At 49.9% G+C, this 25,987-nt stretch overlaps 1 protein-coding gene across 1 annotated transcript in view; it reads right to left on the bottom strand.

Annotated features, from left to right (window-relative positions):
- Positions 1-25,987, bottom strand: part of LOC139260184 (slit homolog 1 protein-like) — a 369,573-nt gene that overhangs the window by 337,707 nt on the left and 5,879 nt on the right. The window contains exons 2-4 of the mRNA XM_070876446.1: positions 10,909-10,980; positions 10,183-10,254; positions 7,702-7,773 (exon numbers count right to left, since the gene is read on the bottom strand). Of these exons, the coding sequence (XP_070732547.1) occupies positions 7,702-7,773; positions 10,183-10,254; positions 10,909-10,980 (216 nt within the window). The remainder of the gene's footprint in view (positions 1-7,701; positions 7,774-10,182; positions 10,255-10,908; positions 10,981-25,987) is intronic.

The following is a 25,987-nucleotide window of genomic DNA, read 5'->3' as shown; positions in this document are numbered from 1 at the left end:
TAAGAAGAGATCTGACGAAAGGACACCGAGCTGAAACATTAACTCAGTTTCGCTCTCCACACCTGCTGAGTATTTCCAACATTTTCTGTCTTTATTCCCAGTTTTTGCTGATGTTGGTTGTGGGAGGAATATTGACCAGGACAGTGGGGAGCACTCCCCTGCTCGTCTTCTAATAGTATCCGTGGGGATCTTTTTGACATCCACCTGTGAGAGCAGACAGGGCCTCGGTTTAATGTCTCATCTGAAGGATGGTGTTGCTGTGGCACTGCACTGGAATATTGGTCTAGATAATAAACACTGGCACGTGAGGGAAAGAAACAGGGCATTCTCTCTCAGCTCAAGGAAGGTATTCCCAGTCTCACAGCTCACTTCTGTTATCGAAGCTCTTTTCAAATGGACCCAATTGAAAGAAACACAATTGATTTAAACGATTAAACTCATCCGCCTGTGTAGGACAAAAGCATCCTTTATAAGCAGAAAGTGAAACCAGTTCCCCCTCCGCATCTCTGTGCAGATGTTGATGAAACTAGATCAAGAGATTATGCTGTCTCTTTAAGCTCAGTGGGTCACACCCTTGCCTCAGAGTCAGAAGGCTATGGGTCTGAGTCCCACTCTAGAGACTTGAGCAATAAATAAATCCAAGCTGACACTCCCAGTGCAGTGATGAGGGAGTCATCATCATCATAGGCAGTCCCTCGGAATCGAGGAAGACTTGCTTCCACTCTTAAAATGAGCCCTGAGGTGGCTGAACAGTCCAATACGAGAACCACAGTCCCTGTCACAGGTGGGGCAGACAGTCGTTGAGGGAAGGGTTGGGTGGGACAGATTTGCCGCACGCTCTTTCCGCTGCCTGCGCTTGGTTTCTGCATACGCTCGGCGATGAGACTCAAGCTGCTCAGTGCCCTCCCGGATTCACTTCCTCCACTTAGGGCGGTCTTTGGCCAGGGACTCCCAGGTGTCAGTGGAGATGTTGCACTTTATCAGGGAGGCTTTGAGGGGGTCCCTGTAACGTTTCCTCTGTCCACCTTTGGCTCGTTTGCCGTGAAGGAGTTCAGAGTAGAACGCTTGCTTTGGGAATCTCATGTCTAGCATGTGAAGTATGTGGCCTGCCCAGTGTAGCTGATCAAGTGTGGTCAGTGCTTCAATGCTGGGGATGTTGTCCTGGTCGAGGACGCTAATGTTGGTGCGTCTGTCCTCCCAGGGGATTTGTAGGATCTTGCGGAGACATCGTTGGTGGTATTTCTCCAGCGACTTGAGGTGAGGGAGTGCTGCACTGTTGGATGTGCAGTTTTTCGGATGAGATGTTAAACTGAGGCCCCGTCTGCTCTCTAAGGTGGGCATAAAAGATCGCATGGCACTATTTCGAAGAAGAGCAGGGGAATCCTCGGCAATATTTATCTCTCAATCAACATATCAAAAAAAACAGATTCCTTGGACATTATCACATTCCTGTTTGTGGGAGCTTGCTGTCTGTAAATTGGCTGCCGCGTTTCCCACATTAACCATTGACTTCACTGCAAAAGTACTTCAATGGCTTTGGGACATCCTGAGGTGGTCCTTTCATTTCTTTTCAGACAATCTGCTGATCGGCCAAGGCTGCAGCTTGCAGCATTCCTGGGATGGGAGGGATTGCGTAAAGGAGAGATTGAGTGGATTGGGCCTATACTCCCTTGAGTTTAGAAGAATGAGAGGTGATCTCATTGAAACATATAAGATTCTGAGGGGGGTTCACAGGGTAGATGATGAGAGGCTGTTTTCCTGTGGCTGGTGTGTCTAGAACCAGGGGTCACAGTCTCAAGATAAGGGGTCAGCATTTAGGACTGAAATGACTAGAGATTTCTTCACTCAGAGGTTGTGAAGCTTTGGAATTCTCTGCCCCAGAGGACTGTGGATGCTCAGTCACTGAGTATATTCAAGGCTGAGATCAATAGATTTTTGGACTCTAGGGAAAACGAGGGATATGGGGATCGGGCAGGAAAGTGGAGTTGAGGACTAAGATCAGCCATGATCATATTGAATGGTGAAGCAGGCTTGAGGGGCCATATGGCCTATTTCTACTCCTAATTCTTGTGTTCTTATGTAATACGCAGGCCCCACAAGTTAAAGGGCGACGTCCTAATCCCACTTGCTCACTTCCTTCTCCGTTTCCAATCAGCACAGCCTCATCACACGACGTAAAAGTATCCTTAAACATCAGCATGGGGTGTCTCTCCCTTGACCTCAATGTATCTGTGCACTGCTCGACACGGACCTTAAAGAACCAGATTAGGAAGCTCTGTGCTGAGATATGGCAATGGTGGACGGGCTTAGAAACAGCCTCAATTCAGATCCAGGGAGTAGAAAAATCAGCCCAGGCTTGATCGCTGATTATGCTGACACATATCATATAAAGAAATTTACAGCACGGAAGGAGGCCATTTTGGCCCATCGTGTCCGTGCCGGCCGACCAAGAGCCATCCAGCCTAATCCCACTTTCCAGTTCGTGGTCCGTAGCCCTGTAGGTTATGGCACTTTAAGTGCACATCCAAGTTCTTTTTAAATGTGATGAGGGTTTCTGCCTCTACCACCCTTTCAGGCAGTGAGTTCCAGACCCCCACCCCTCAGATCCCCTCTAAACTTCCTACCAATTACTTTAAATCTATGTCCCCTGATTGTTGACCCCTCTGCTAAGGGAAATAGGTCCTTCCTATCCACTCTATCCAGGCCCCTCATAATTTTATACACCTCAATCAGCTCCGAGCCGCATAAGGAGAAATTAGGGCAGATGACCAAAAGCTTGTGACAACGCAATCCTTGCAAGTGACAGCACCTTGAGGAGGGTGGGGGAGATAACTTTAAGAGGACAAAAATCTAGTAGGGATACGATCAACTGTAGGGCCATGCAACCCCTGGCTTAAGAGAGACCTGAATTATAATAAAAGTTGCTAAAAATCAACGCAGTGGCTTAATCTCTGCCTTTGATCTGCGGCTGGGTGCAATTGATCTGTACATGGGTAAAAGGGAACGATTTACTTCTGTCTGGTACTGTACGGCTCGTGTATGTGTGTGTCTCAGTGTCAGCTCCTGTACATGTACAGTACACGGTGGGTAAAAGGGAACGATTCACTTCTGTCTGGTACTGTACTCACCAAGGCTTCTTCGGCAGCACCTTCAAAACCCCCGACCTCTACCATCTAGAAGGACAAGGGCAGCAGGCGCATGGGAGCACCATCAGCTGCAAGTTTCCCTCCAAGTCACACACACCATCCGACTTAGATATATCGGGCGTTTCTTCATCGTCGGTGAGTCAAAATCCTGAAACTCGCTCCCTAACAGCACTGTTGGAGCACCTTCACCACACGGACTGCATCGGTTCAAGAAGGCGGCTCACCACCACCTTCTCATGGGCAATTAGGGATGGGCAATAAATGCTGGCCTTGCCAGCAACGCCCACATCCCAAGAAAAAAAGACTTGCATTTGTATAGCACCTTATACGACCACCGAATGTCTCAAAGCACTTTACAGCCAAAGAAGTACTTTTGGAGTGTGGTCACTGTTGTAATGTGGGAAACGCGGCAGCCAAGTTGCGCACAGCAAGCTCCCACAAACAGCAATGTGATAAGGACCAGATAATCTGTTTTAGTGATATTGGTTGAGGGATAAATATTGTCCAGGACACTGGGGATAACTTCCCTGCTCTTCTTCGAAATAGTGGCCGTGGGATCTCTTACGTCCACTTGAGAGGGCAGACGGTTTAACGTCGCATCCGAAAGACGGCACCTCCGACAGTGCAGCATTCCCTCAGCTCTGCACTGGGTGTGTCAGCCTGGATTTTGTACTCAAGTCTCTGGAGTGGGACTTGAACCCACAATCTTCTGACTCAGAGATGAGTGTGCTGCCCACTGAGCCACAGCTGACACCAAGAATGAATTAACAAAAAACACCGCTCCATGGCCGCGATGCTATTTTACAAAGCTCGTCAGGGCTAGAGAGATCCAACGTCCAAGCACAAATCTCCACAGTGCAGACCTGCAGAGGGCTGCTGACACTTACAGATTACCTAATGCTCAACCCTCCCCCTCCACTCCCCGCCCCCCCCACTAACCTTCCGCGAACCCGCTCAGGGAATCTGAAGAGATTAAGACAAGAGTTCTCTCTTTCCGAGGAAACAAACAATCACCCAGAGCCAGGAAAAGCCAGAAAGCCAGCCGTCTCCCCAGCAACCTCTGGGTTCGAGGTGGAAGCTCCCTCTCTGCCTTTTGGGGGCTCCCTGTCAGCCGGGGAGAAGGAGAGGAGACGCAGAGCGAAGGCTGGCTGGCCTTGACTGGCGGGCAGCCAAGTAGTAAAGAGACGCTGCAGATCCGCTAACCATGTGGGCAGTCACTGAGACACGATACTTGGGAGTTTACACAGTACCCGCGCCTAAATGAGACAGGATCCTTTCTGTTGGGATACAATGGGGTAAAGTTAAAAGTATAATGCGGTTTATTCTCTTGTGTCTCTCTCTCACACAGTCACTGACGGTTGATGTCTCGCACCAGCACAAGTAAAAGCTCAAATTAAAGGTCCCAGGTCCCTGGTCCGTGCTCAGTTAGTCAATTTTCTAACCCGTGCTGTACCTGCCCTGCGAGTGTTTGATGGGACAGTGTAGAGGGAGCTTTACTCTGTATCTAACCCATGCTGTACTTGCCCCAGGAGTGTTTGATGGGACAGTGTAGAGGGAACTTTACACTGTGTCTAACCCGTGCTGTACCTGCCCTGGGAGTGTTTGATGGGACAGTGTAGGGGGAGCTTTACTCTGTATCTAACAGGTGCTGTACCTGCCCTGGGAGTGTTTGATGGGACTGTGTAGAGGGAGCTTTACTCTGTATATAATCCATGCTGTACCTGCCTTGGGAGTGTTTGATGGAACAGTGTAGAAACAGCTTTACTTTGTATCTAACCCGTGCTGTACTTGCCCGGAGAGTGTTTGATGAGACAGTGCAGAAGGAAGTTTTACTCTGTATCTAACCCGTGCTGTACCAGCCCTGGGGAATGTTTTATGCCTGTATTGAGAATATGTTCTTTTCTCCTGCAGTAACATCCCTCGCTTTAGTGAGCAGGAAAATAAAACACAGACATCTGAGTATCTCAAACTCGAAGAGGCTTAGGAGTGTTCATAATCGCATACGCTTGGGGATCGAAGCCATTGGTGCCTTGCTTCCCGTAACTTCAAGGTACTTTAAATCATTTCTAATTAAAAGGCATTACATCTGTCTTGTCAAAACACGACGCTAGAAAGGGTGATGTCTGAGAGAGAGGGTTACCCCCCGTGCCCAAGGCAGTTTCCTATTTGAATGATACAACCGCTTATGTGCCAGCTTCAATAATGAAATACTGCGTTATAAAATTAAAGAGGCGTTCCCTCGATGATTCGGGGAGCCAGCACACTACATGCTGACACCACACAGATCGGGAAGGGAGATGGGGTCGACTCCCGGTCAGCTGCTGAGGTGGCTGGTTTTGATTGTGGATGCTGCAATGGGTGTCAGCAGCCAACCTGGGTTGGGGAGGGGAGGAAACTAACTTGTCGGCTGTCTCTCTTGTTTAGCCCTTGTCGCAGCTTTTCACAGGAGAATCTGGATACGGGGCACTCAATACAGAGCTCCCTCCTGTGTGATATCATGACATTTTACTTCAATAATACAATGAATGAGAACTGTAGTTTAGCGCCTCAGCATTAATTGCTTTTCCTGTGAGCCTGATATGGACAGTTGCGGCACGCAGAGGCAGGCTGTGCCAATGTGGAACAGAGGAGGATGACCTCCGTCAGTGTTATCTTCCTCATCTTCTCTCCTACTCTTTCCAATCTTGCATCATGGGTCATTGTCTTTCATCTTGGGTCTCTCAACTTGGAAAACTGGAGCGCAGTGGCTCAGTGGGCAGCACTCTCGCCTCTGAGTCAGAAGGTTGTGGGTTCAAAGTCCCACTCCAGGGACTTGAGCACAAAGATCTAGGCTGACACTCCCAGTCCATTCCGCTGCACTGTCGGAGGTGCCGTCTTTCGAATGAGACGTAAACCGAGGCCCCGTTTGGGTCTCTCAGATGTGCGTAAAAGATCCCATGGCACTATTTCGAAGAAGAGCAGGGGAGTTCTCCCCGGTGTCCTGGCCATTATTTATCCCTCAATCAACAAAATTAACAAAAAAACAGATGATCTGGTCATTATCACATTGCTGTTTGTGGAAGCTTGCTGTGCGCAAATTGGCTGCCACGTTTCCCACATTACAACAGTGACTACACTCCATAAATTACTTCATTGGCTGTAAAGTGCCTGGAGATGTCTGATGGTCGTGATAGGCGCTATATAAATGCAAGTCTTTCTTTAAAGTAGAATAGGTCACTCTGCTCCACCCAACGAGATCGGGTTTCTCTCCGCCAACTACGACGCTCTGGCTGTTGGGAAGCACAGCACACTCCCAGGGTCGGGAGGACGAGACTGACAAAGTCATCAAAAGTCTCCTCACAGCCCACTCCATGATCATACCTGCAGTAAACTCCCCTCACTCTTCTCCCCACTGCCATTCGCTGTCTGTTTTTGCCTCGGTGCTTAAGTTGAAGGCGTTATACGAATGGACGTTGTCGTTAATGTACGGAGAATCACTGAAATATCCGCACAGAAGGCCGTTCAGCCCATCTTGCCGGTGCTAGCTCCACATCACAGCCCATTTCCCCGCATTCCAGATCATGGCATCGTTTGAACTCTCAGCCTGCAACTCACTCCTAGCCATCTGTTCCCTGTGTAACATTCCAAGTATTCAGACAGCTGTGAATAGGTATATATTATTCCAAAGAATCCTTTGTGACAGGCCCTGTGTATCCCCGAGCCTCAGGGAATGTTTGCCGGGGGGAAAGGAGAGGTTACTCTGTGTCTACGCTGCTGCCTAATTATAGGATGCACTCTCCTGCCTCAGCAGAGTACTTGCTGAATCAGGCAGCTCTATAATGAGGGACATATCAGATTGTTAATTCAACAAAGAAAGATACCACGGAAAAGCTGTTCATTTTATTGCAAAGGAAGTGTTACAACTGAGAGCTTTATGCTGAGGGTGGTATGTGTGAGAGAGAGTGTTATAACTGGGTGACATAATAAGAGTGTGGTGTATATATAACTAAAACTGTATGGTTTCACACCACTATACTGATCCACAATGTGTTTTATACCCGCACATGTAATCCCGAGGCCTGGACTAATAATCCAGAGACATGAGTTCAAATCCCACCACGGCAGCTGGGGAATTTGAATTCAGTTGATTAAATAAATCTGGAATTAAAAAGCTAATGTCAGTAATGGTGACCATAATACTGCCGGATTTTCGGAAAAACCCAACTGGTTCACTAATGTTCCTTTAGGGAAGGACATCTGCCATCCTTACCCGGTCTGGGCCTATATGTAACTCCAGACCCACAGCAATGTGGTTGACTCTTAACTGCCCTCTGAAATGGCCTAGCGAGACACTCAGTCGTACCAAACCGCTGTGATAAAGTCAGCACTGTGGGAGTACCTTCACCACACGGGACTGCAGAGGTTCAAGGCGGCTTACCACCATCTTCTCAAGGGCAATTAGGGATGGGCAATAAATGCCGGCCTTGCCAGCGACACCCACATCCCATGAATGAATAAAATAGATTATTATGAGTCACTGACCCCACAGGAGGAATAAGCCAAGGATGTTACTCACAGTCTGTACAAAGTCGGGTTCTTCTGAAAGAGCAATTCGGGCAAGATCTGGAGCTGATTGCGATTCAGGCGTCTGCAGAATAAGAGCGAGAAACAGTCAGTTAGAAAACAGTCGCTTGCCCACCTCCTCCCTTCCCACCGTCCAGGACCCCAAACATTCCTTCCACGCAAAACAGCGATTTACTTCTACTTCTTGCAATTTAAAACATAAAAACATAAGAAATAGGAGCAGGAGTAGGCCATACGGCCCCTCGAACCGGCTCCGTCATTTAATACGATCATGGCTGATCCGATTGTGGACTCAGGTCCACTTCGCTGCCCGCTCCCCATAACACCTTATTGGTTAAAAAACTGTCTATTTCTGTCTTAAATTTATTTAATGTCCCACCTTCCACAGCTCTCTGGGGCAGAGAATTCCACAGGTCCACAACCTTCTGAGAGAAGAAATTCCTCCTCATCTCAGTTTTAAATGGGCGGCCCCTTATTCTAAGATTATGCCCCCTTGTTCTAGTCTCCCCCATCAGTGGAAACATCCTCTCTGTATCCACCCTGTCAAGCCCCCTCATAATCTTATACGTTTCGATAAGATCACCTCTCATTTTTCTGAATTCCGATGAGTAGAGGCGCAGCCTACTCAACCCCAATTTAGTATACTGTATTCGCTGCTCACGATAGTGGTCTCCTCTACACTGGGGAGACCAAATGCAGATTGGGTGACCGCTTTGCGGAAGACCTCCGTTCTGTCTGTGAACGTGACCCGAGCTTTCGGTCGCCTGTCACTTTAATTCTCCGCTCCGCTCCCACTCACCGCCATCGGTCTTCTGCACTGTTCCAGTGAAGCTCAACGCAAACTCGAGGAACAGCACCTCATCTTTCATTTAGGCACTTTGCAACCTTCTGGACTCAACATCAAGTTCAACACTTTCAGACCATAACCTCTGCCCCCATTTTTTCAGGCGGTAGATGCTTATGATTCTGCCATTCCCATTTGCAATATTTAACCACTCATGCCTTCCACCCCATCACAGACCGTCCCTTTTGTTCTTTCCTCCCCTCCCCTTTTTCTCTGCCTCTGCACCTGGTTAAAATCTGTTACATCAAGAACTTTTCCAGTTCTGACGAAGGGTCACAGACCTGAAGCATTCATTGTGTTTCTCTCTCCACAGATGCTGCCTGACCCGCTGAGAGTTTCCAGCATTTTTCTGTTTTTGAGTAGCTTGAAACCAAGTCCTGGAATCCCAAGAGAATGGCGCTGGCTCTTGCTGGGGTACAGTTCAACTGGGTACTGAGTCTCCCTGAGAGCCCTCTGGCACTGAGCCTCCTCTGGGACAGTGCCCTCTGGGACTGAGTCTCCTCTGGGACTGAGTGTCCTCTGGGACTGAGTGTCCCTCTGGGACAGTACCCTCTGGGACAGAGTGCCCTCTGGACAGTGCTCTCTGGGACAGAGTGCCCTCTGGGACAGAGTGCCCTATGGGACTGAGTGCCCTTTAGGACAGTGCCCTCTGGGACAGTGCCTTCTGGGACTGAGTCCCCTCTGGGACAGTGCCCTCTGGGATTGTGTTCTCTGGGACTAAGTCTCCTCTGGGACAGTGCCCTCTGGTACTGAGTCTCCTCTGGGATTGTGTTCTCTGGGACAGTGTTCTCTGGGACAATGCTCTCTGGGACTAAGTCTCCTCTGGGACAGTGCCCTCTGGGACAGTGCCCTCTGGGACTGAGTCTCCTTTGGGACTGAGTATCCTCTGGGACAGTATCCTCTGGGACAATGCCCTCTGGGACTGAGTGCCCTCTGGGACTGAGTGTCCTCTGGGACTGAGTGTCCTCTGGGACTGAGTGTCCCTCTGGGGCAGTGCCCTATGGGACTGAGTGCCCTCTGGGACTGAGTGCCATCTGGGACTGAGTGTATTGTGTGCAGTTTTGTTTCTCCTTACCTAAGAAAGGATATACTTACCTTAGAGAGAGTGCAACAAGGGTTCACCAGACTGATTCCTAGGATGGAGGGGACTGTCCTTTGTGGAGAGATTGAGTAGACTAGGCCTGTATTGTCTAGAGTTTAGAAGAATGAGAGGTGATCTCGTTGAAACATAATTCTTACATGGCTTGATAGGGTAGATGCTGAGAAACCAGTTCATGTACTAGGCTCACAAATGCATGCCTCATCATGGATGACCGAGACCCAACTGGCTGGGGTTTTATTGAGTCTTATGTACATCACGTGACTGGCTAAGCCACTCACAATGCAACAGCTCTACAAACCTGTGAGCATACTCATTGGTGCATACTTTGCACCCGTCAGTGTATAACGAAGGATATGCTGATTGGGTTAGCTGAAGAGGAGTGGGAGGCGGCTGGTGTGGAGCTGGCAGACACCAGATGGCCGAATTACTTGTTTCTGTGCTGTAACTTCAAGGTAATTCTATGCAATTAACCGCTAAAATTGATGCTGCTGGGAATGGGGAGACAGTGACAAGAACTCCTTACTTACAATCTTTCCAGCTCCTTCATGTCTTCAAAGGCGCCACGCTCGATGGAACTGATGTGATTCTCCATAAGTTGTCTGGAAGGGAAAAGAGAAAGGGAGAGAATATTAACATCATGGTAGATGCAGTCACTGCATTTAACCCGGACTCTGAGCACAGAAACAGAGCGGGTACGCACAAGATTAGCGTGAGTCAGATAAACGGGCAGTCAATCCAGTTCCACGGGTTAGATACAGAGTAAAGCTCATTCTACACTGTCGCATCAAACACTCTCAGGGTAGGTACAGCACGGGGTTAGATACAGAGTAAAGCTCCCTCTACACTGCCCCATCAAACACTCCCAGGGCAGGTACAACATGGGTTCGATACAGAGTAAAGCTCCCTCTACAATGTCCCATCAAACACTCCCGGGACAGGTACAGCACGGGTTAGATGCAGAGTAAAGCTCCCTCTACACTGTCCCATCAAACACTCCAAGGGCTAAACCAATCTCATAGGAGTTTAAACAGGTGAGCCACTGCAGAGAAATATCCTGCAAAGATGGTTAACAGGGGAAGCGTTAAGTAGTGCCAGGGGAAGTTAAACTCGGTCATGTCTATGCAAATCTCTCATAAATTGGATACAAACAATAGGGGCGTTAACCGTGCCCATGTCTAAACAGTGTAAAATTCAGACAGAGCAGAGTTAAAGCTCTTTTATTTCCTCTCAACGCCCTCATCAGTGATACTCACAGGACCCGAATGTGCCGGAGCCCCGAGAAGTCGCTTTTGCTGATTCTCGAGATATTGTTCCCATTGAGCTCTCTGTGAAAGAAGACAAAAGAACCAGTATTAATCAACCGTCATTCACTCCAGGGATCTGAACACATAAATCCAGGCTGACGCTCCCAGTGCAGTGCTGAGGGAGCGCTGCACTGTCGGAGGTGCCGTCTTTCGGATGAGACGTTAAACCGAGGCCCCGTCTGCTCTCTCGGGTGGGCGTAAAAGATTCCATGGCACTATTTCGAAGAAGAGCAGGGGAGTTATCCCCGGTGTCCTGGGGCCAATATTTATCCTTCAGTCAACATAACAAAAACAGATTATCTGGTCATTATCGCATTGTTGTTTGTGGGAGCTTGCTGTGCGCAAATTGCCTGCTGCATTTCCCACATTACAACAGTGACCACATTCCAAAAAGTACTTCATTGGCTGCAAAAGCACTTTGGGACGTCCAGTGGTTGTGAAAGGTGCCAAATAAATGCAAGTCTTTCTTTTTTGTTACCCGTCTCCGAGGTTGGCCCGCATCTCCTCAAGGCTCTGACTTAAGTTGTCACTCTGCCTCCATTTCACCTCTTGATGCATTGACCTCGGGAGTGAATTCTAGCAGGCTATTCGACCAAGTGTGGCATCGCGGCAAAAACTATCTTTTCCCCACCTGACACCTACGCTCTGTATTCCTGTACATTCAGCAGGGTTAATGTTCAGAATTTTCTTTAATTCAGCAAGGTCAGGGTTAAAAGAAAAGAAAGACTTTCACTAATATAGCGTCTTTCATGACCTCAGGATGTCCCAAAACGCTTTACAACCAGTTAAGTACTTTGTGAAGTGTAGTCACTTGAGATGTCGGAAACGCGGAAGCCAATTAGCGCACAGCAGGTGCATATGAACAGCAATGAGATAATGACCAGGTAATCTGTTTCAGTGATGTTGGTTGAGGGATAAATACTGGCCAAGACACCGGGGAGAACTCCCCTGCTCTTCTTCACATAGTGCCTTGGGATCTTTTATGGCCACCTGAGAGAGCAGAAGTCTCTTCAACCCACAAGTGGGGCTTGAACTCACAACTTTCTGACTCTACCACTATCCCAGTCCAGAGACTGGAGCACATAAATCCAGGCTGTCACTCACAGTGCAGTGCTGAGGGAACGCTGCACTGTCGGAGCTGACGGCTTTCGGATGAGATGTTAAACTGAGGCCCCGTCTGCCCTTTCAGGTGGAAGTAAAAAATCCCATGACACTATTTCAAAGAAGAGCAGGGAGAGTTATCCCCGGTGACCTGGGGCCAATATTTATCCTTCAACCAACATCACTGGCCATGATCTCATTGCTTATTTAAGGAAGCTTGCTGTGCGCAAATTGGTTGCCACGTTTCCTACATTACAACAGTGTCTAGACTTCAAAAGTATTTAATTGGCTGTAAAGCACTTTGGGATGTCCTGAGGTTGTGATAGGCGCTGTATAATGCAAGAGAAGGTGTAGTAAGCCAGCAGGTAGCGAAGAGCTGACGCTCAGCTCGGGTTTTAAGAGGCTATCGATTGTAGGAGTAATTATAAAAAATAGGAGCAGGAGTCGGCCATTCGGCTCCTCGAGCCTGCTCCACCACTCAATAAGATCATGGCTAATCTTTGACCTCAACTCCACATGCCTGCACTATCCCTATATCCCTGAACTCCTTTAATAACAAAAAATATATCGATCTCTGTCTTGAATATAGTCAACGATTCAGCCTCCACAGCACTCTGGTGTCGAGAATTCCAAAGATTCACCACCCTCTGAGTGAAGGAATTCCTCCTCATCTCAGTCCTAAATGGCCGACCCCTTATCCTGAGACAGTGCGAGGATGGTTCCTCACTGCTAGTTGAGCAATCCCAGCCCTCAGCCCATTAGATATATCAGTGTGGCAACCACTACATCAGTGAACGCTTCAGCTCAGAGCAGGAGCTGGGTACAAGGAGGATCTGACTGAGGTACATAAAATCTTGTATAAACACATCTGCTTTCTCACCGCTTAATAACAGGTCTGAACAGCACTGCAGGCTTGTCTGAAAATGAATACGTATGATCTTTTTACAACAAGCATTCCGGCTCCTAAAGCGTCAGGGGGGGTCGAAGAGAGCTGGGGACACGGCAAATCAGAAAAGGCCATTCAGCCCATCAAGGCCACTCCTTGCCCAAACCGTGTGTGGTGAGAGGTGGCTGGTGTGCAGCATAAACGTCGGCACAGACCAATTGGGCTGAATGGCCTGTTTCTGTGCTGTTGATTCTATGAATTCTATCAAGGGGGTGGATTTTCTGGTTCTTTGCGCTCTATTTTTCGCACCGGAGTGGTGGCAATGGCGGCAGTGAGGTCTTCTTGGCGGGCAGTCAGCCTGCAATACTCCGCCGGGGTTTTCGGGGCCGGTTTTGCAGCAGCGTGGAGCAGCACCGCCCAGAAGAGCTGCGCCCGGTGTGCAACGCCGCCGGTTGTGACACCAGTGTGAGTTTTGACTCCCGCCCGACCCGCTGCGCGCCCCGCACTGACCGCCTGGGAAATCAGGGCGGTCCAACCTATACCAACAGCAGAGAGGTAAGTAACGTAAGTGTGATTGTTTTTTCTTTTTTTTTGTGTGCAAATGTTTTTGTGTTTTTTTCATGATCCCCCCCCCACTCCCCAGCGTATCACGGAGTGCTTCCGGCCCGGCTCTTTAGCTCGGGAGTTTCCCATGCTAACGCCCAAGGTGTACAACACCTCCCTTAGCGCACACTCAGGGCCCAGCTACCCAATTTTGATGACTGAGGCGTAAACGGTTTCCGGATGCAAACTTTACCGCCCCGTCGCCATTACCGCCCCGAAATCATCAAATCCGAAAATCCAGCCCCACAGACTTTACTCCAACTGATTCTGTTGGCAATTTGCCTGGTCCCTATTCCTGGGGAATGCAGATCTCCTTCCCCGACTATGCTGCCACGTGATTTAAGTGCCCCTCCATTGCCTCTTAACTGGGCTTGCATTTGGAGTAGGCCCAGGGTCGGCACAAGAACCTTTGTGTGCCGGGAGGGAGCCTCTCTCCTTAGCTGCATCTTGGGTGGTGCTAGTGTTGGGTGCCTGAACAAACCAGGCTCTGGGCGTAGCCTGCGGACTGAAGGATTTGTGGTGTGGACAAGTATGGTGGGGTGGTGTAGGGCAGGGTGGGGGGTGGGGTAGGGCAGGGTGGGGGGGGGGGGGCTGGGGTAGGCAGGGTGGGGGCAGGTGTGGTGGGGTGGGGTGGGGCAGGGTGTGGGGGGGCTGGGGTAGGGCAAGGTGGGGGCAGGTGTGGTGGGGTGGGGTGGGGCAGGGTGTGGGGGGGCTGGGGTAGGGCAAGGTGGGGGCAGGTGTGGTGGAGTGGGAGGGTGGGGCAGGGCGAGGGGGCTGGGGTAGCGCAGGGCTGGGGGGGGGGGATAGGGCAAGGTTTGGGGGGTCTGGAGTAGCACAGGGTGGGAGGAGCTGGGGTAGGGCAAGGTGGGGGGGGTGAAATAGCGCAGGGTGAGGGGGGCTGGGGTAGCGTAGGGTGGGGGGTAGGGCAGGGTGGGGGGGTGGCTGGGGTAGCGTAGGGTGGGGGGGTAGGGCAGGGTGGGGGGGGAGCTGGGGTAGCACAGGGTGGGGGGAGCTGGGGTAGGACAAGGTGGGGGGATCGAGTAGCGCAGGGTGAGGGGGGGCTGGGGTAGCGTAGGGTGGGGGGTAGGGCAGGATAGGGGGGGGCTGGGGTAGCGTAGGGTGGGGGGGGGCTGAGGTAGTGCAGGGTGGGGGGGGCTTTGGGATAGGATAGGGTGGGGGGGAGCTTGGGTAGGACAGGGTGGGGGCTGGGGTAGCGCATGGTGGGGGGCGCTGGGGCGTCGCAGGGTGGGGGGGGGGGTGGTAGAGCAGGATGGGGATGGGTGTGGTGGGGTGGAACAATTGTGCACCAAAACCAGGCAGGAAAGCTGAGCATTCTCCCTCTCCCCCCGCCCATTGGCACAGCGCACCTTAGGCACCCAGTGAGTTGCAGGTGGGAAGATCGACCCTCTAAGATCAGTTTCTGTACAAATATACCCCGCTGCCCCGAAGGTCGTCAAGCTAAACTCCAGGTTCATTCCCGCATCTCTGTGATTTTCCCGATGGTGAGTGAGTGAGAGACTAGGAGCTGTAGAGGAGCAATGGGATTTAGGTGTCCACGAACACAAATCACTAAAAGCTGCACTGTCGGAGGTGCCGCCTTTTGGATGAGACGTTAAACCGAGGCTGTCATGTATCTTACATTATTATATATAACTGTATCCCAACAAATGCTATACATGACTGTAATAAGATATGACCTGTAACCACCAGCGTACGTTACCACCAGGGGTGCACTTGCAAGAGACAGGGATATAAGGACAGGTCTCAGGCAAGTGCAGCATTCCAGAGCTGTGAAATAAAGGTGCAGGTCCAGACTGACCTTGACTTCACTACATGCCTCGTGTGAATCTGTACTGAGGGGACAGGACTTTACAGTGGCGACGAGTTACGGGATTACAGAATCCACAGAATGGCGAACAACGGATCAGATGAAAAGTACAATGCGGGAGACAATTGGGAGGACTTTATAGAAAGGCTCCAGCAAAGCTTTGTAACCAAAGACTGGTTAGGCGACGATAAGGCAGATAAGAGAAGAGCCCATCTCTTGACCTCGAAAACATACGCTTTAATGAAGGATCTGTTGGCACCCGAGAAACCAGCAAACAAGTTGTTTGAAGAATTCAGCACACTGGTAAGAGACCACCTGAAGCCAGCGAGCAGCCTACACATGGCCAGACACAGGTTCTACAACTTCAGACGCTGTGTGGGCTAGAGCATACCCGACTTTGTGGCGGAACTTCGGAGGTTGGCTAGTTTATGTGAGTTCTCCGATGAACTGAGGAGAGAAATGCTGAGAGACTTTTTCATTGAAGGAATAGGCCATGCAGGCATATTCCGAAAGCTCATAGAGACCAAGAACCTGACCTTAGAGGCAGCAGCACTGGTTGCACAGACATTCTTGGTAGGGGAAGAAGAAACGAGATTGATTTACAATGCAGGTACGACAATTAACGAAATATCGGAACAAGAAGTTCACAGCACTAAACAAGCTGCTACCCCCACACACAGACAAAACCGGGAGAACAGGCTCTCGACAGCAGGCAGAAGCCATCAAGGGCCACAGGAACGGCCGTTCACACCTCATCAACCCACAATGCGAGCAATCAATTACAAACTGAGAGAAGCTCAAAAGAGATCAGCCAGACGCAGCTCATTCTTTGGGAACACTTTAAACAATAGAACAGGTCTGTGCTGGAGGTGTGGGGATGGGCACTCGTCAAGGGAATGTCGATTTCAGCAGGCTGTTTGCAGAAATTGTGAATATACAGGGCATTTGGCCCGCATGTGCAAAAAAACGGCTGGTATACGAATCGGATGGGTCGGAAAGCGGACCAGAAGATGGTGGGGACAGTACCCGGGACACCGATGTACAGCGGGTCAACATGATCAATGGCCGCTGCTCCTACAACAGGATGCCTCCTATAATGATGAGGGTCCTACTCAACGGGATACCTGTCAACATGGAGCTGGATACGGGAGCGAGTCAATCTCTCATGGGCGCTCAACAATTTGAACAACTGTGGCCGCATAAAAGAGACAGACCAAAACTCACAAGGGTCGACACCACACGAAGAACCTATACCAAAGAAATCGTACCAGTCCTCGGCAGCGCCATGCACTCTTTCACACGCAAAGGGACAGTGAACCGACTTCCCCTGTGGATTGTCCCCGGAGACCCCCCAGCACTGCTGGGGAGAAGCTGGCTGGCAAAACAAAACTGGAAATTGGATGATGTCCATGCCATGTCATTAGAGGAACGGACCTCCTGCTCAACAGTTATAAATCGATTTGAACATCTCTTTCAGCCAGGCGTGGGCACTTTCAAAGGGGCCAAAGTCAAAATCTACATCACACAGGATGCTAGACCGGTCCATCACAAAGCCAGAGCTGTACCCTATGTGATGAGGGAAAAGATTGAACACGAACTAGACAGGCTTCTGCGGGAAGGCATTATATCACCTATGGAATTTAGCGACTGGGCAAGTCCCATCGTCCCAGTCATGAAGCCTGATGGATCCGTACGAATCTGTGGGGACTACAAATCTATCATAAACAGAGTCTCCCTACAGGACCAGTACCCGCTGCCCAGAGCGGAGGACTTATTTGCCACATTGGCTGGAGGTAAACTTTTCTCAAAATTAGACCTCACATCTGCGTATATGACGCAAGAATTGACCAAGGAATCCAAGCTACTCACCACCATCAACACACATCGAGGCCTTTTCATGTGCAATCGATGCCCATTCGGCATCAGGTCGGCAGCTGCCATATTCCAGCGCAACATGGAGAGTCTGCTCAAGTCCATCCCGGGGACGGTTGTATTTCAAGATGACATACTTATCACGGGCAGGGACACCGACTCCCATCTCCGTAATTTGGAGGAAGTACTAAAGCGGTTGGATCGGGTAGGCCTACGAGTCAAGAAATCCAAGTGCCTGTTTCTCGCACCCGAGGTTGAATTTTTGGGCAGAAGGATTGCCGCTGATGGAATCCGCCCAACAGAGTCCAAAACAGAAGCAATTCGCCTGGCACCCAGGCCCTGGAATGTCTCAGAACTGCGCGCCTTTCTCGGGCTACTCAATTACTTTGGGAACTTTATGCAGAACTTAAGCACACTGCTGGAGCCTCTCCACGTGCTAGTCAGGAAGGGGTACGATTGGTTTTAAGGGGATGCCCAGGAACGCGCCTTCAATAAGGCATGCAACCTTCTGTGTTCCAACAGTGTTTTGACTTTCTTTGACCCAGGTAAAAAGCTAGTTCTCATATGCGATGCGTCAGCGTATGGGGTCGGGTGTGTTTTGCAACATGTCAATAGTGCGGGCAAATTACAACCCATAGCTAATGCCTCCAGCTCACTTTCGCGGGCGGAGCGCGGGTACGGAATGGTAGAGAAGGAGGTGCTCGCGTGCGTGTACGGTGTCAAAAAAATGCACCAATACCTTTTCGGGGCCAAGTTCGCGTCAGAAACCGACAAGCCCCTCACGTCCCTCCAATCCGAGAGCAAGGCAATAAACGCCAACACCTCGGCGCGAATTCAACGGTGGGCACTCATGCTGGCGTCCTACGACTATACCATAAGGCACAGACCAGGCACAGACAACTGTGCCGACGCGCTCAGCAGGCTACCCCTGACGACCACGGAAGGGTCTGATGAACAGGACTGTGAGATAGTCATGGCAATCAATGCCTTTGAGTCCACAGGTTCGCCCATGACGGCTCGCTAAATCAGAGCCTGGACGGCCAGCGACCCCACGTTATCCTTAGTAAAAAGATGTGTCCTAACCGGTGACTGGGCAGAGGCTCGCAATGCCTGGTCCGAGGAATTAAAACCCTTTCACAGGCGCATGCATGAGCTATCACTACAAGCAGACTGCCTGATGTGGGGCAGCCGAGTAGTCATGCCTCTGCCAGGCAGAGAGGCATTTGTCCGGGAGCTCCACAGCGAGCACCCGGGGATCATTCTCATGAAGGCCATAGCCAGATCCCACATCTGGTGGCCTGGTATTGACGCGGACTTGGAGCTCTGCGTCCGAAGGTGTACCATTTGTGCCCAACTCAGCAATGCCCCCAGGGAGGCTCCACTGAGCCCCTGACCCTGGTCTACCAGACCATGGTCGCGGGTGCATGTAGACTATGCGGGCCCATTCATGGGCAAAATGTTCCTCGTAGTTGTAGATGTATTTTCAAATTGGATCGAATGCACCATTTTAAACTCGAGCACAACCTCCACCACTGTGGAGGGCCTCGCAACCATGTTTGCAACTCACGGAATCCCTGACATATTGGTCAATGACAATGGTCCGTGCTTCACCAGCACAGAATTCCAAGACTTTATAATTGACCACGGCATAAATCATGTCAAAACGGCACCGTTCAAGCCGGCCTCCAACGGCCAGGCGGAGAGAGCAGTGCAAATCATTAAACAAGGCATGCTTAAAATCCAAGGTCCCACGCTACAGGGTCGCCTGTCGCGACTGCTGCTGGCATAGAGATCTCGTCCGCACTCACTGACTGGGATCCCCCCGTGCAATTGTTGATGAAAAGGACTTTAAAAACAAAGCTCTCATTAATCCTCCCAGACATGCACGAAATCATTGAGGCAAAGCGCCGTAAGCTGACTGAGTACCATCACAGAAATTCGAGGGGGAGATGGAATGAGATAGGGGACAAAGTGTTTGTACTAAACTATGGTAGGGTCCCAAATGGCTTGCAGGGACAGTAACGGGCAAGGAAGGAAACAGGCTACTGGTAGTACAAATGGACAATGGCAAAACCTGCCGGAGACATGTAGACCAAGTCAAAAGCAGATTTACCAACAACACTGCGGAACCAGAGGCAGACTACAATGTGGAACTCGCACCACACCTGGTGGACAGACAGAGGGAACAACCTGAGGAAAGGGCAATCCCAACAGACGGCCCAGGCGAGTCAACAACAATCACACCAATCGAAACAGACAGCCCAGGCGAGATACCAGCAACAACACCCAAAGAAAAATAGACACCAAGGCAAACAACTGAACCACAACTCAGACGCTCCACGCGAGAGCGTAGACCACCTGAGAGACTGAACCTATAAAGACAATAAGACCTTGGGGGATGGTGATGTCATGTATCTTACATTATTATATATAACTGTATCCTAACATGCTATACATGACTGTAATAAGATATGACCTGTAACCATCAGCATACCTTACCACCAGGGATGCACTTGCAAGAGACAGGTATATAAGGACAGGTCTCAGGCAAGTGCAGCATTCCAGAGCTGTGAAATAAAGGTGCAGGTCCAGAGTGACCTTGACTTCACTACATGCCTCGTGTGAATCTGTACTGAGGGGACAGGACTTTACAGAGGCCCCGTCTGCTCTCCCAGGTGGATGTAAAAGATCCCATGGCCACTATTTTGAAGAAGAGCAGGGGAGTTCTCTCTGGCATCCCGACCGATATTTATCCCTCAAACAACTTCGCTAAAATAGATTATCTGTCATTATCACATTGCTGTGTGTGGGAGCTTGCTGTGCGCAAATTGGCTGCTGCATTTCCCACATTACAACAGTGACTACACTCCAAAAGTTCTTCATTGGTTGAAAAGCGCTTTGAGCCGTCCTGAGATCGTGAAAGGCACTACAGAAATGCAAGTCTTTCTTTTTTCTTTAGTGCACAGGTACAAAAAGTAATCTAAGAGGCTAATGGAATGTTGGCCTTTATCTCAATGGGGCTGGAATAAAAAAATGAGGAAGTGATGCTTCAGCTGTACAGAGCCTTGGTCAGACCCCGTCTGGAGTAACTGCGTTCAGTTCTGGGCCCCGCGCCTCAGGAAGCATATATTGACCTTGGAGGGGGAGCAGCACAGATTCACCAGAATGATACCCGGGTAAAAGTGGTAAATTATGAGGACAGGTCGCATTAACTTGGCTTGTCTGGAGAAATACCACCAACGATTTCTCCACAAGATCCTACAAGTCACCTGGGAGGACAGACGCACCAACATTAGCGTCCTCGACCAGGTCAACATCCCCAGCATTGAAGCACTGACCACACTTGATCAGCTCCGCTGGGCAGGCCACATTGTCCGCAAGCCTGACACAAGAGTCCCAAAGCAAGTGCTCTACTCGGAACTCCTTCTCGGCAAATGATCCAAAGATGAGCAAGGGAAACGTTACAAGGACACCCTCAAAGCCTCCCTGATAAAGTGCAATATCCCCACTGACACCTGGGAGCCCCTGGCCAAAGACCGCCCTAAGTGGAGGAAGTGCATCTGGGAGGGCGCTGAGTACTAGACTTATAGAAGATTAAGGGATGATCTAATCGAGATGTTTATGATGATTAAAGGAGTTGATAGGGTAGAGAGACACTATTTCCTCTGGTGGGTGGAGTCCAGAACAAGGGGGCATAACTTTAAAATTAGTACCAGGCTGTTCAGGGGTGATGCCGGGAAGCACTTCTTCACACAAAGTGTAGTGGAAATCTGGAACTCTTTCCCCAAAAAGCTATTGAGGCTGGGGATCAATTTCAAAACTGAGATTGAGAGATTTTTGCAAGCCTCGGTTATTAGAGGACATGGAGTTAGGTCGCAGATCAGCCATGATCTCATTGAATGGCGGAACAGGCTCGAGGTGCTGAATGGCCTCCTCCTGTTCCTACGTGCCTTGAGAGATCTGATATAAGTGCGAGCCCTTCTTTTGAAACAGCAGAGTAATATCTCCAAGTTTGCAGATGACACTAAGCTGGGTGGCGGTGTGAGCCGTGAGGAGGATGCTAAGAGGCTGCAAGGTGACTTGGACAGGTTAGGCGAGTGGGCAAATGCATGGCAGATGCAGTATAATGTGGATAAATGTGAGGTCATCCACTTTGGTGGCAAAAACATGAAGGCAGATTATTTTCTGAATGGCGGCAGATTAGGAAAAGGTGTCATGGTACAATCAATCAGTCAGTGAAGTTTGGCATGCAGGTGCAGCAGGCGTGAAGAAGGCAAATGGCATGTTGGCCTTCATAGCTAGGGGATTTGAGTATAGGTGCAGGGAGGTCTTACTGCAGTTGTACAGGGCCTTGGTGAGGCCTCACCTGGAATATTGTGTTCAGTTTTGGTCTCCTAATCTGAGGAAGGACGTTCTTGCTATTAAGGGAGCGCAGCGAAGGTTCACCAGACTGATGCCCGGGATGGCAGGACTGACATATGACGAGAGACATGATCGACTGGGCCTGTATTCACTGGAGTTTAGAAGAATGAGAGGGGATCTCATAGAAACATTAAAAATTCTGACGGGATGGGACAGGTTAGATGCAGGAAGAATGTTCCCGATGTTGGGGGGAGTCCAGAACCAGGGGTCACAGTCTAAGGATAAGGGGTAAGCCATTTAGGACCGAGATGAGGAGAAACTTCTTCACTCAGAGTTGTTAACCTGTGGAATTCCCTGCCGCAGAGAGTTGTTGATGCCAGTTCGTTAGATATATTCAAGAGGGAGTTGGATATGGCCCTTGCGGCTAAAGGGATCAAGGGGTATGGAGAGAAAGCAGGAAAGTGATACTGAGTTGAATGATCAGCCATGATCTTATTGAATGGTGGTGCAGGCTCGAAGGGCTGAATGGTCCACTCCTGTACCTATTTTCTATGTTTCGATGTTTCTATATAGGAATTCAACTGGGACTTGTTAACCATTGCCCTGGAAACAGCCACGGCGGAACCAACACACAGTGAGGCTGCGATCAGTGGCTCAATTTATAAAGGCAGGCGTGACCGCCCCGCTCCGCCACCTACCTGTCTCCCCCTACCCCCCACCCCGTCGTCGGTCTGTCCTGATTTAGCTGATATGAGTCAGAGGGGCATTAGAGAGAGAGGGAAATCGGCCAGGGTTCCTAAACAACTTCTGCTGGTGGGGGGAGTCTAGGACAAGGGGACATAACCTTAAAACTATGTTCAGGCCGTTCAGGAGAGAAGTTAGGAAACACTTCCTCACACAAAGGGTGGTGCGAGTGTGGAACTCGCCCCCACTAAAAGCAGTAGACGCTGGGGGACAATTAATCATTTTGAATCTGCGATCGATAGATTTTTGCTAGCCCAGGGTATTAAGGGATTATGGAGTCCAGGCGGATGTACAGAGTTAGGTCACAGGTCAGTCATGATCTGATTGAATGGCGGAACAGAAACGAGGGGAAGAATGGCCTCCTGCTGTTCCTATGATTGCCCCTGATGGCTAGTGAATATGCACAGGTGTTGAGTGTCGGCAGGATTGGGTATGGTGATGCTCCTACAGTCCAATAGCTTGCTGATGCATACTGTCACCCATCTCATAGGCAGTCCCTCGGAATCGAGGAAGACTTGCTTCCACTCTTAAATTGAGTCCTTAGGTGGCTGAACAGTCCAACACGAGAACCACATCCCCTGTCACAGGTGGGACAGATAGTCATTGAGGGTAAGGGTGGGTGGGACAGGTTTTCTGCACGCTCCTTCCGCTGCCTGCACTTGATTTCTGCACGCTCTCGGCGATGAGACTCGGGGTGCTCAGCGCCCTCCCGGATGCACTTCCTCCACTTAGGGCGGTCTTTGGCCAGGGATTCCCAAGTGTCAGTGAGGATGTTACACTTTTTCAGGGAGGCTTTGAGGGTAACGTTTCCTCTGCCCATATTTGGCTCGTTTGCCGTGAAGGAGTTCCAAGTAGAGCACTTGCTTTGGGAGTGTCGTGTCTGGCATGCGAACGATGTGGCCTGCCCACCGGAGTTGATCGTGTGGTCACCCATCACCCCTGTGCTCGCTGATCTACATTGGCTTCCAGATAAAAAACGCCTCGATTTCAAAATTCTCATCCTTGTTTTCAAATCCCTCCATGGCCTCGCCCCTCCCTATCGCTGTAACCTCCTTCAGCCCCACAACACCCGCACCCCCCCCCCCCGCCCCCCCGAGATGTCCGTGCTCCTTTAATTCTGCCCTTTTAAGCATCCCTGATTATAATCGCTCCACCATTGGTCGCCGTGCCTTCAGCTGCCTGGGCCCCAAGCTCTGGAACTCCCTGCTTAAACCTTTCCGCCTCTCTCCCTCTCTTTCCTCCTTCAAGACGCTCCTCAAAACCTACCTCTTTGACCAAGCTTTTGGTCCCCTGCGCTAATTTCTACTTATGCGGCTCAGTGTCAAATTTATAATCTCATAATACTCCTGTGAAGCGCCTTGGGACGTTTCACTACGTTGAAGGCACTATAAAAATGCAAGTTGCTATTGTTGTTGTTGTCCAGGCATAAACCGCAGCCACTTGGCCAATGGACTACAATAGAAGTGAAGGTGTGGGGCTGAATCCCCATTCCCGCGCTGCGCACTGACAGACCCAACCAACATTGAGGGCTGTCCTGTTCAGTGAGGGCCAGGCGAGCTTTCGACTTGCAAGTTCCGTCGCTGGCTTCTCAACACTTGCCAGATTTTATAGGGGGTGCGGGGGCCCCATCACTGGAAACACAAATCAAGGATCAAAGTATCTCAGGAATTCCTCAAAAATAAAACATATACCATGATTGCATTAACCATTACCCTGCTGAATAATCAGGGACACCGCATTAACCCTTGCAGTGTCAGCCGTAGGTCAGTGGGTAGCACACTCGCTTCTGAATCAAGAACCACTCCTGGGACTTGAGCACAAAATCCAGGCTGACACTCCCAGTGCAGTGCTGAGGGAGCGCTGTGCATCTTTCAGATGAGGTGTTAAACCAAGGCCATGTCTGCTCTCTCAGTTGGACGTAAAAGATCCCATGGCATTATTTCGAAGAAGAGCAGGGGAGTTATCCCCGGTGTCCTGGCCAATATTTATCCCTCAATCAACATAGCAAAAACAGATTATCTGGTCATTATCACATTGTTGTTTGTGGGAGCTTGTTGTGCGCAAGTTGGCTGCCGCGTTTCCTACATTACAACAGTGACTACACTCCAAAAGTATTTCATTGACTGTAAAGCGCTTTGATACGTCCGGTGGTTATGAAAGACGCTATACAAATGTAAGTATTTCTTTTTTTTTTACCCTGCTGAATAAAGAGACTCTATACATTAACCCTTACCCTGTTGAATAAACAGGGACTCTATACATTAACCCTTACACTGCTGGATAAACAGGGACTCTATACATTAACCCTTACCCTACTGAATAAACAGGGACTCCATACAGTCACTATCTCTCATTCTCACTTTGTTTTGCAAACACTATCACTATTTCTCACTCTCAATGTCAGGTAAGTTCAAAAGCATTCCGCATATAATAAATTACGTTAAAGTGCAGTTATATTGGTACACAGGAAGATCCCATCAGCAGAGGTGAGATGACTGATTAATAACACTGAGGAGCACTGGCCGGGACACCAAGAGAACTCCCTGCGCTTCTTCGAATAGTCACACATAGGGGTCTTTACGCCCACTTGAACAGGCAGACGTGGTCTGAGTTCTTACAACTCAGCGCTCCCTCAGTACTAACCTCAAGTGTTGACTTAGATCATGAACTCAGGTTCTGGAGTGGGACTGGACTCACTGTCTTCTGACTTAGAAGCAAAAATGCTATCAACTGAGCCAAGCTGATAGATACAGAGATAGAGACACACACACACACACACACACACACACACATATGAACTCAGTCATCATCATCATCATAGGCGGTCCCTCGAAACAAGGATGACTTGCTTCCACGGCAAAAAAATGACGAGTTCACAGGTGCTTCAATGAAGGACGCAAACTACATCCTGAAGGGTGGAAGATGCCTGTGGGTGCATTTTTTTAATGTGGGGTGGCCGTTGAACACCAGCCACCACACGGGCTTGACAGAGCTAGGTCTTGGTCCAGTGGCAAGGATTACCCAAGACAACCGGGGACCAGCTCTGCTGCACGGACCTAATGCGCACACCTATTGCAGTGTGAGCTGGTCCGTGATGCCCCTGGGCCCCTGGCCCCGATCACGTCCCTCCACAGTCTCTCGCCGCTCCTTCCATACCAGCGACTTCTACCACCTAGAAGGACAAGGGCCGCAGGCGCATGGGAACACCATCGCCTTCAAGTCACATACCACCCCGACTTGGAAATATATTAGCCGTTCCTTCATCATCGCTGGGTCAAAATCTTAGAACTCCCTCGCTAACAGCACTGTGGGAGCACCTTCACCACACAGACTGCAGCAGTTCAAGAAGGCGACTCATCACAACCTTCTCAAGGGCAATTAGGGATGGGCAATAAATGCTGGCCTTGCCAGCGACGCCCACATCCCTGGATCAAATAAAGAAAAACATATGCACATGTACTCGGACATATAAAGTCACATATACACACATATGCACGCATAGAATCACAAACGCTCAAACTCTCACGCACACACGCACAAACTCTCACACACACACACACACACACACACACACAGAGCTGAATTCCCTCAGTGGTTCTGCTAGAAACAGCAGTTGGGCAAGGCAGAATACA

The sequence above is a fragment of the Pristiophorus japonicus genome, chromosome 3 (genome assembly GCF_044704955.1).
Source record: "Pristiophorus japonicus isolate sPriJap1 chromosome 3, sPriJap1.hap1, whole genome shotgun sequence".
Taxonomy (NCBI): domain Eukaryota; kingdom Metazoa; phylum Chordata; class Chondrichthyes; family Pristiophoridae; genus Pristiophorus; species Pristiophorus japonicus.
This window is presented reverse-complemented; position numbering and strand designations above follow the sequence as displayed.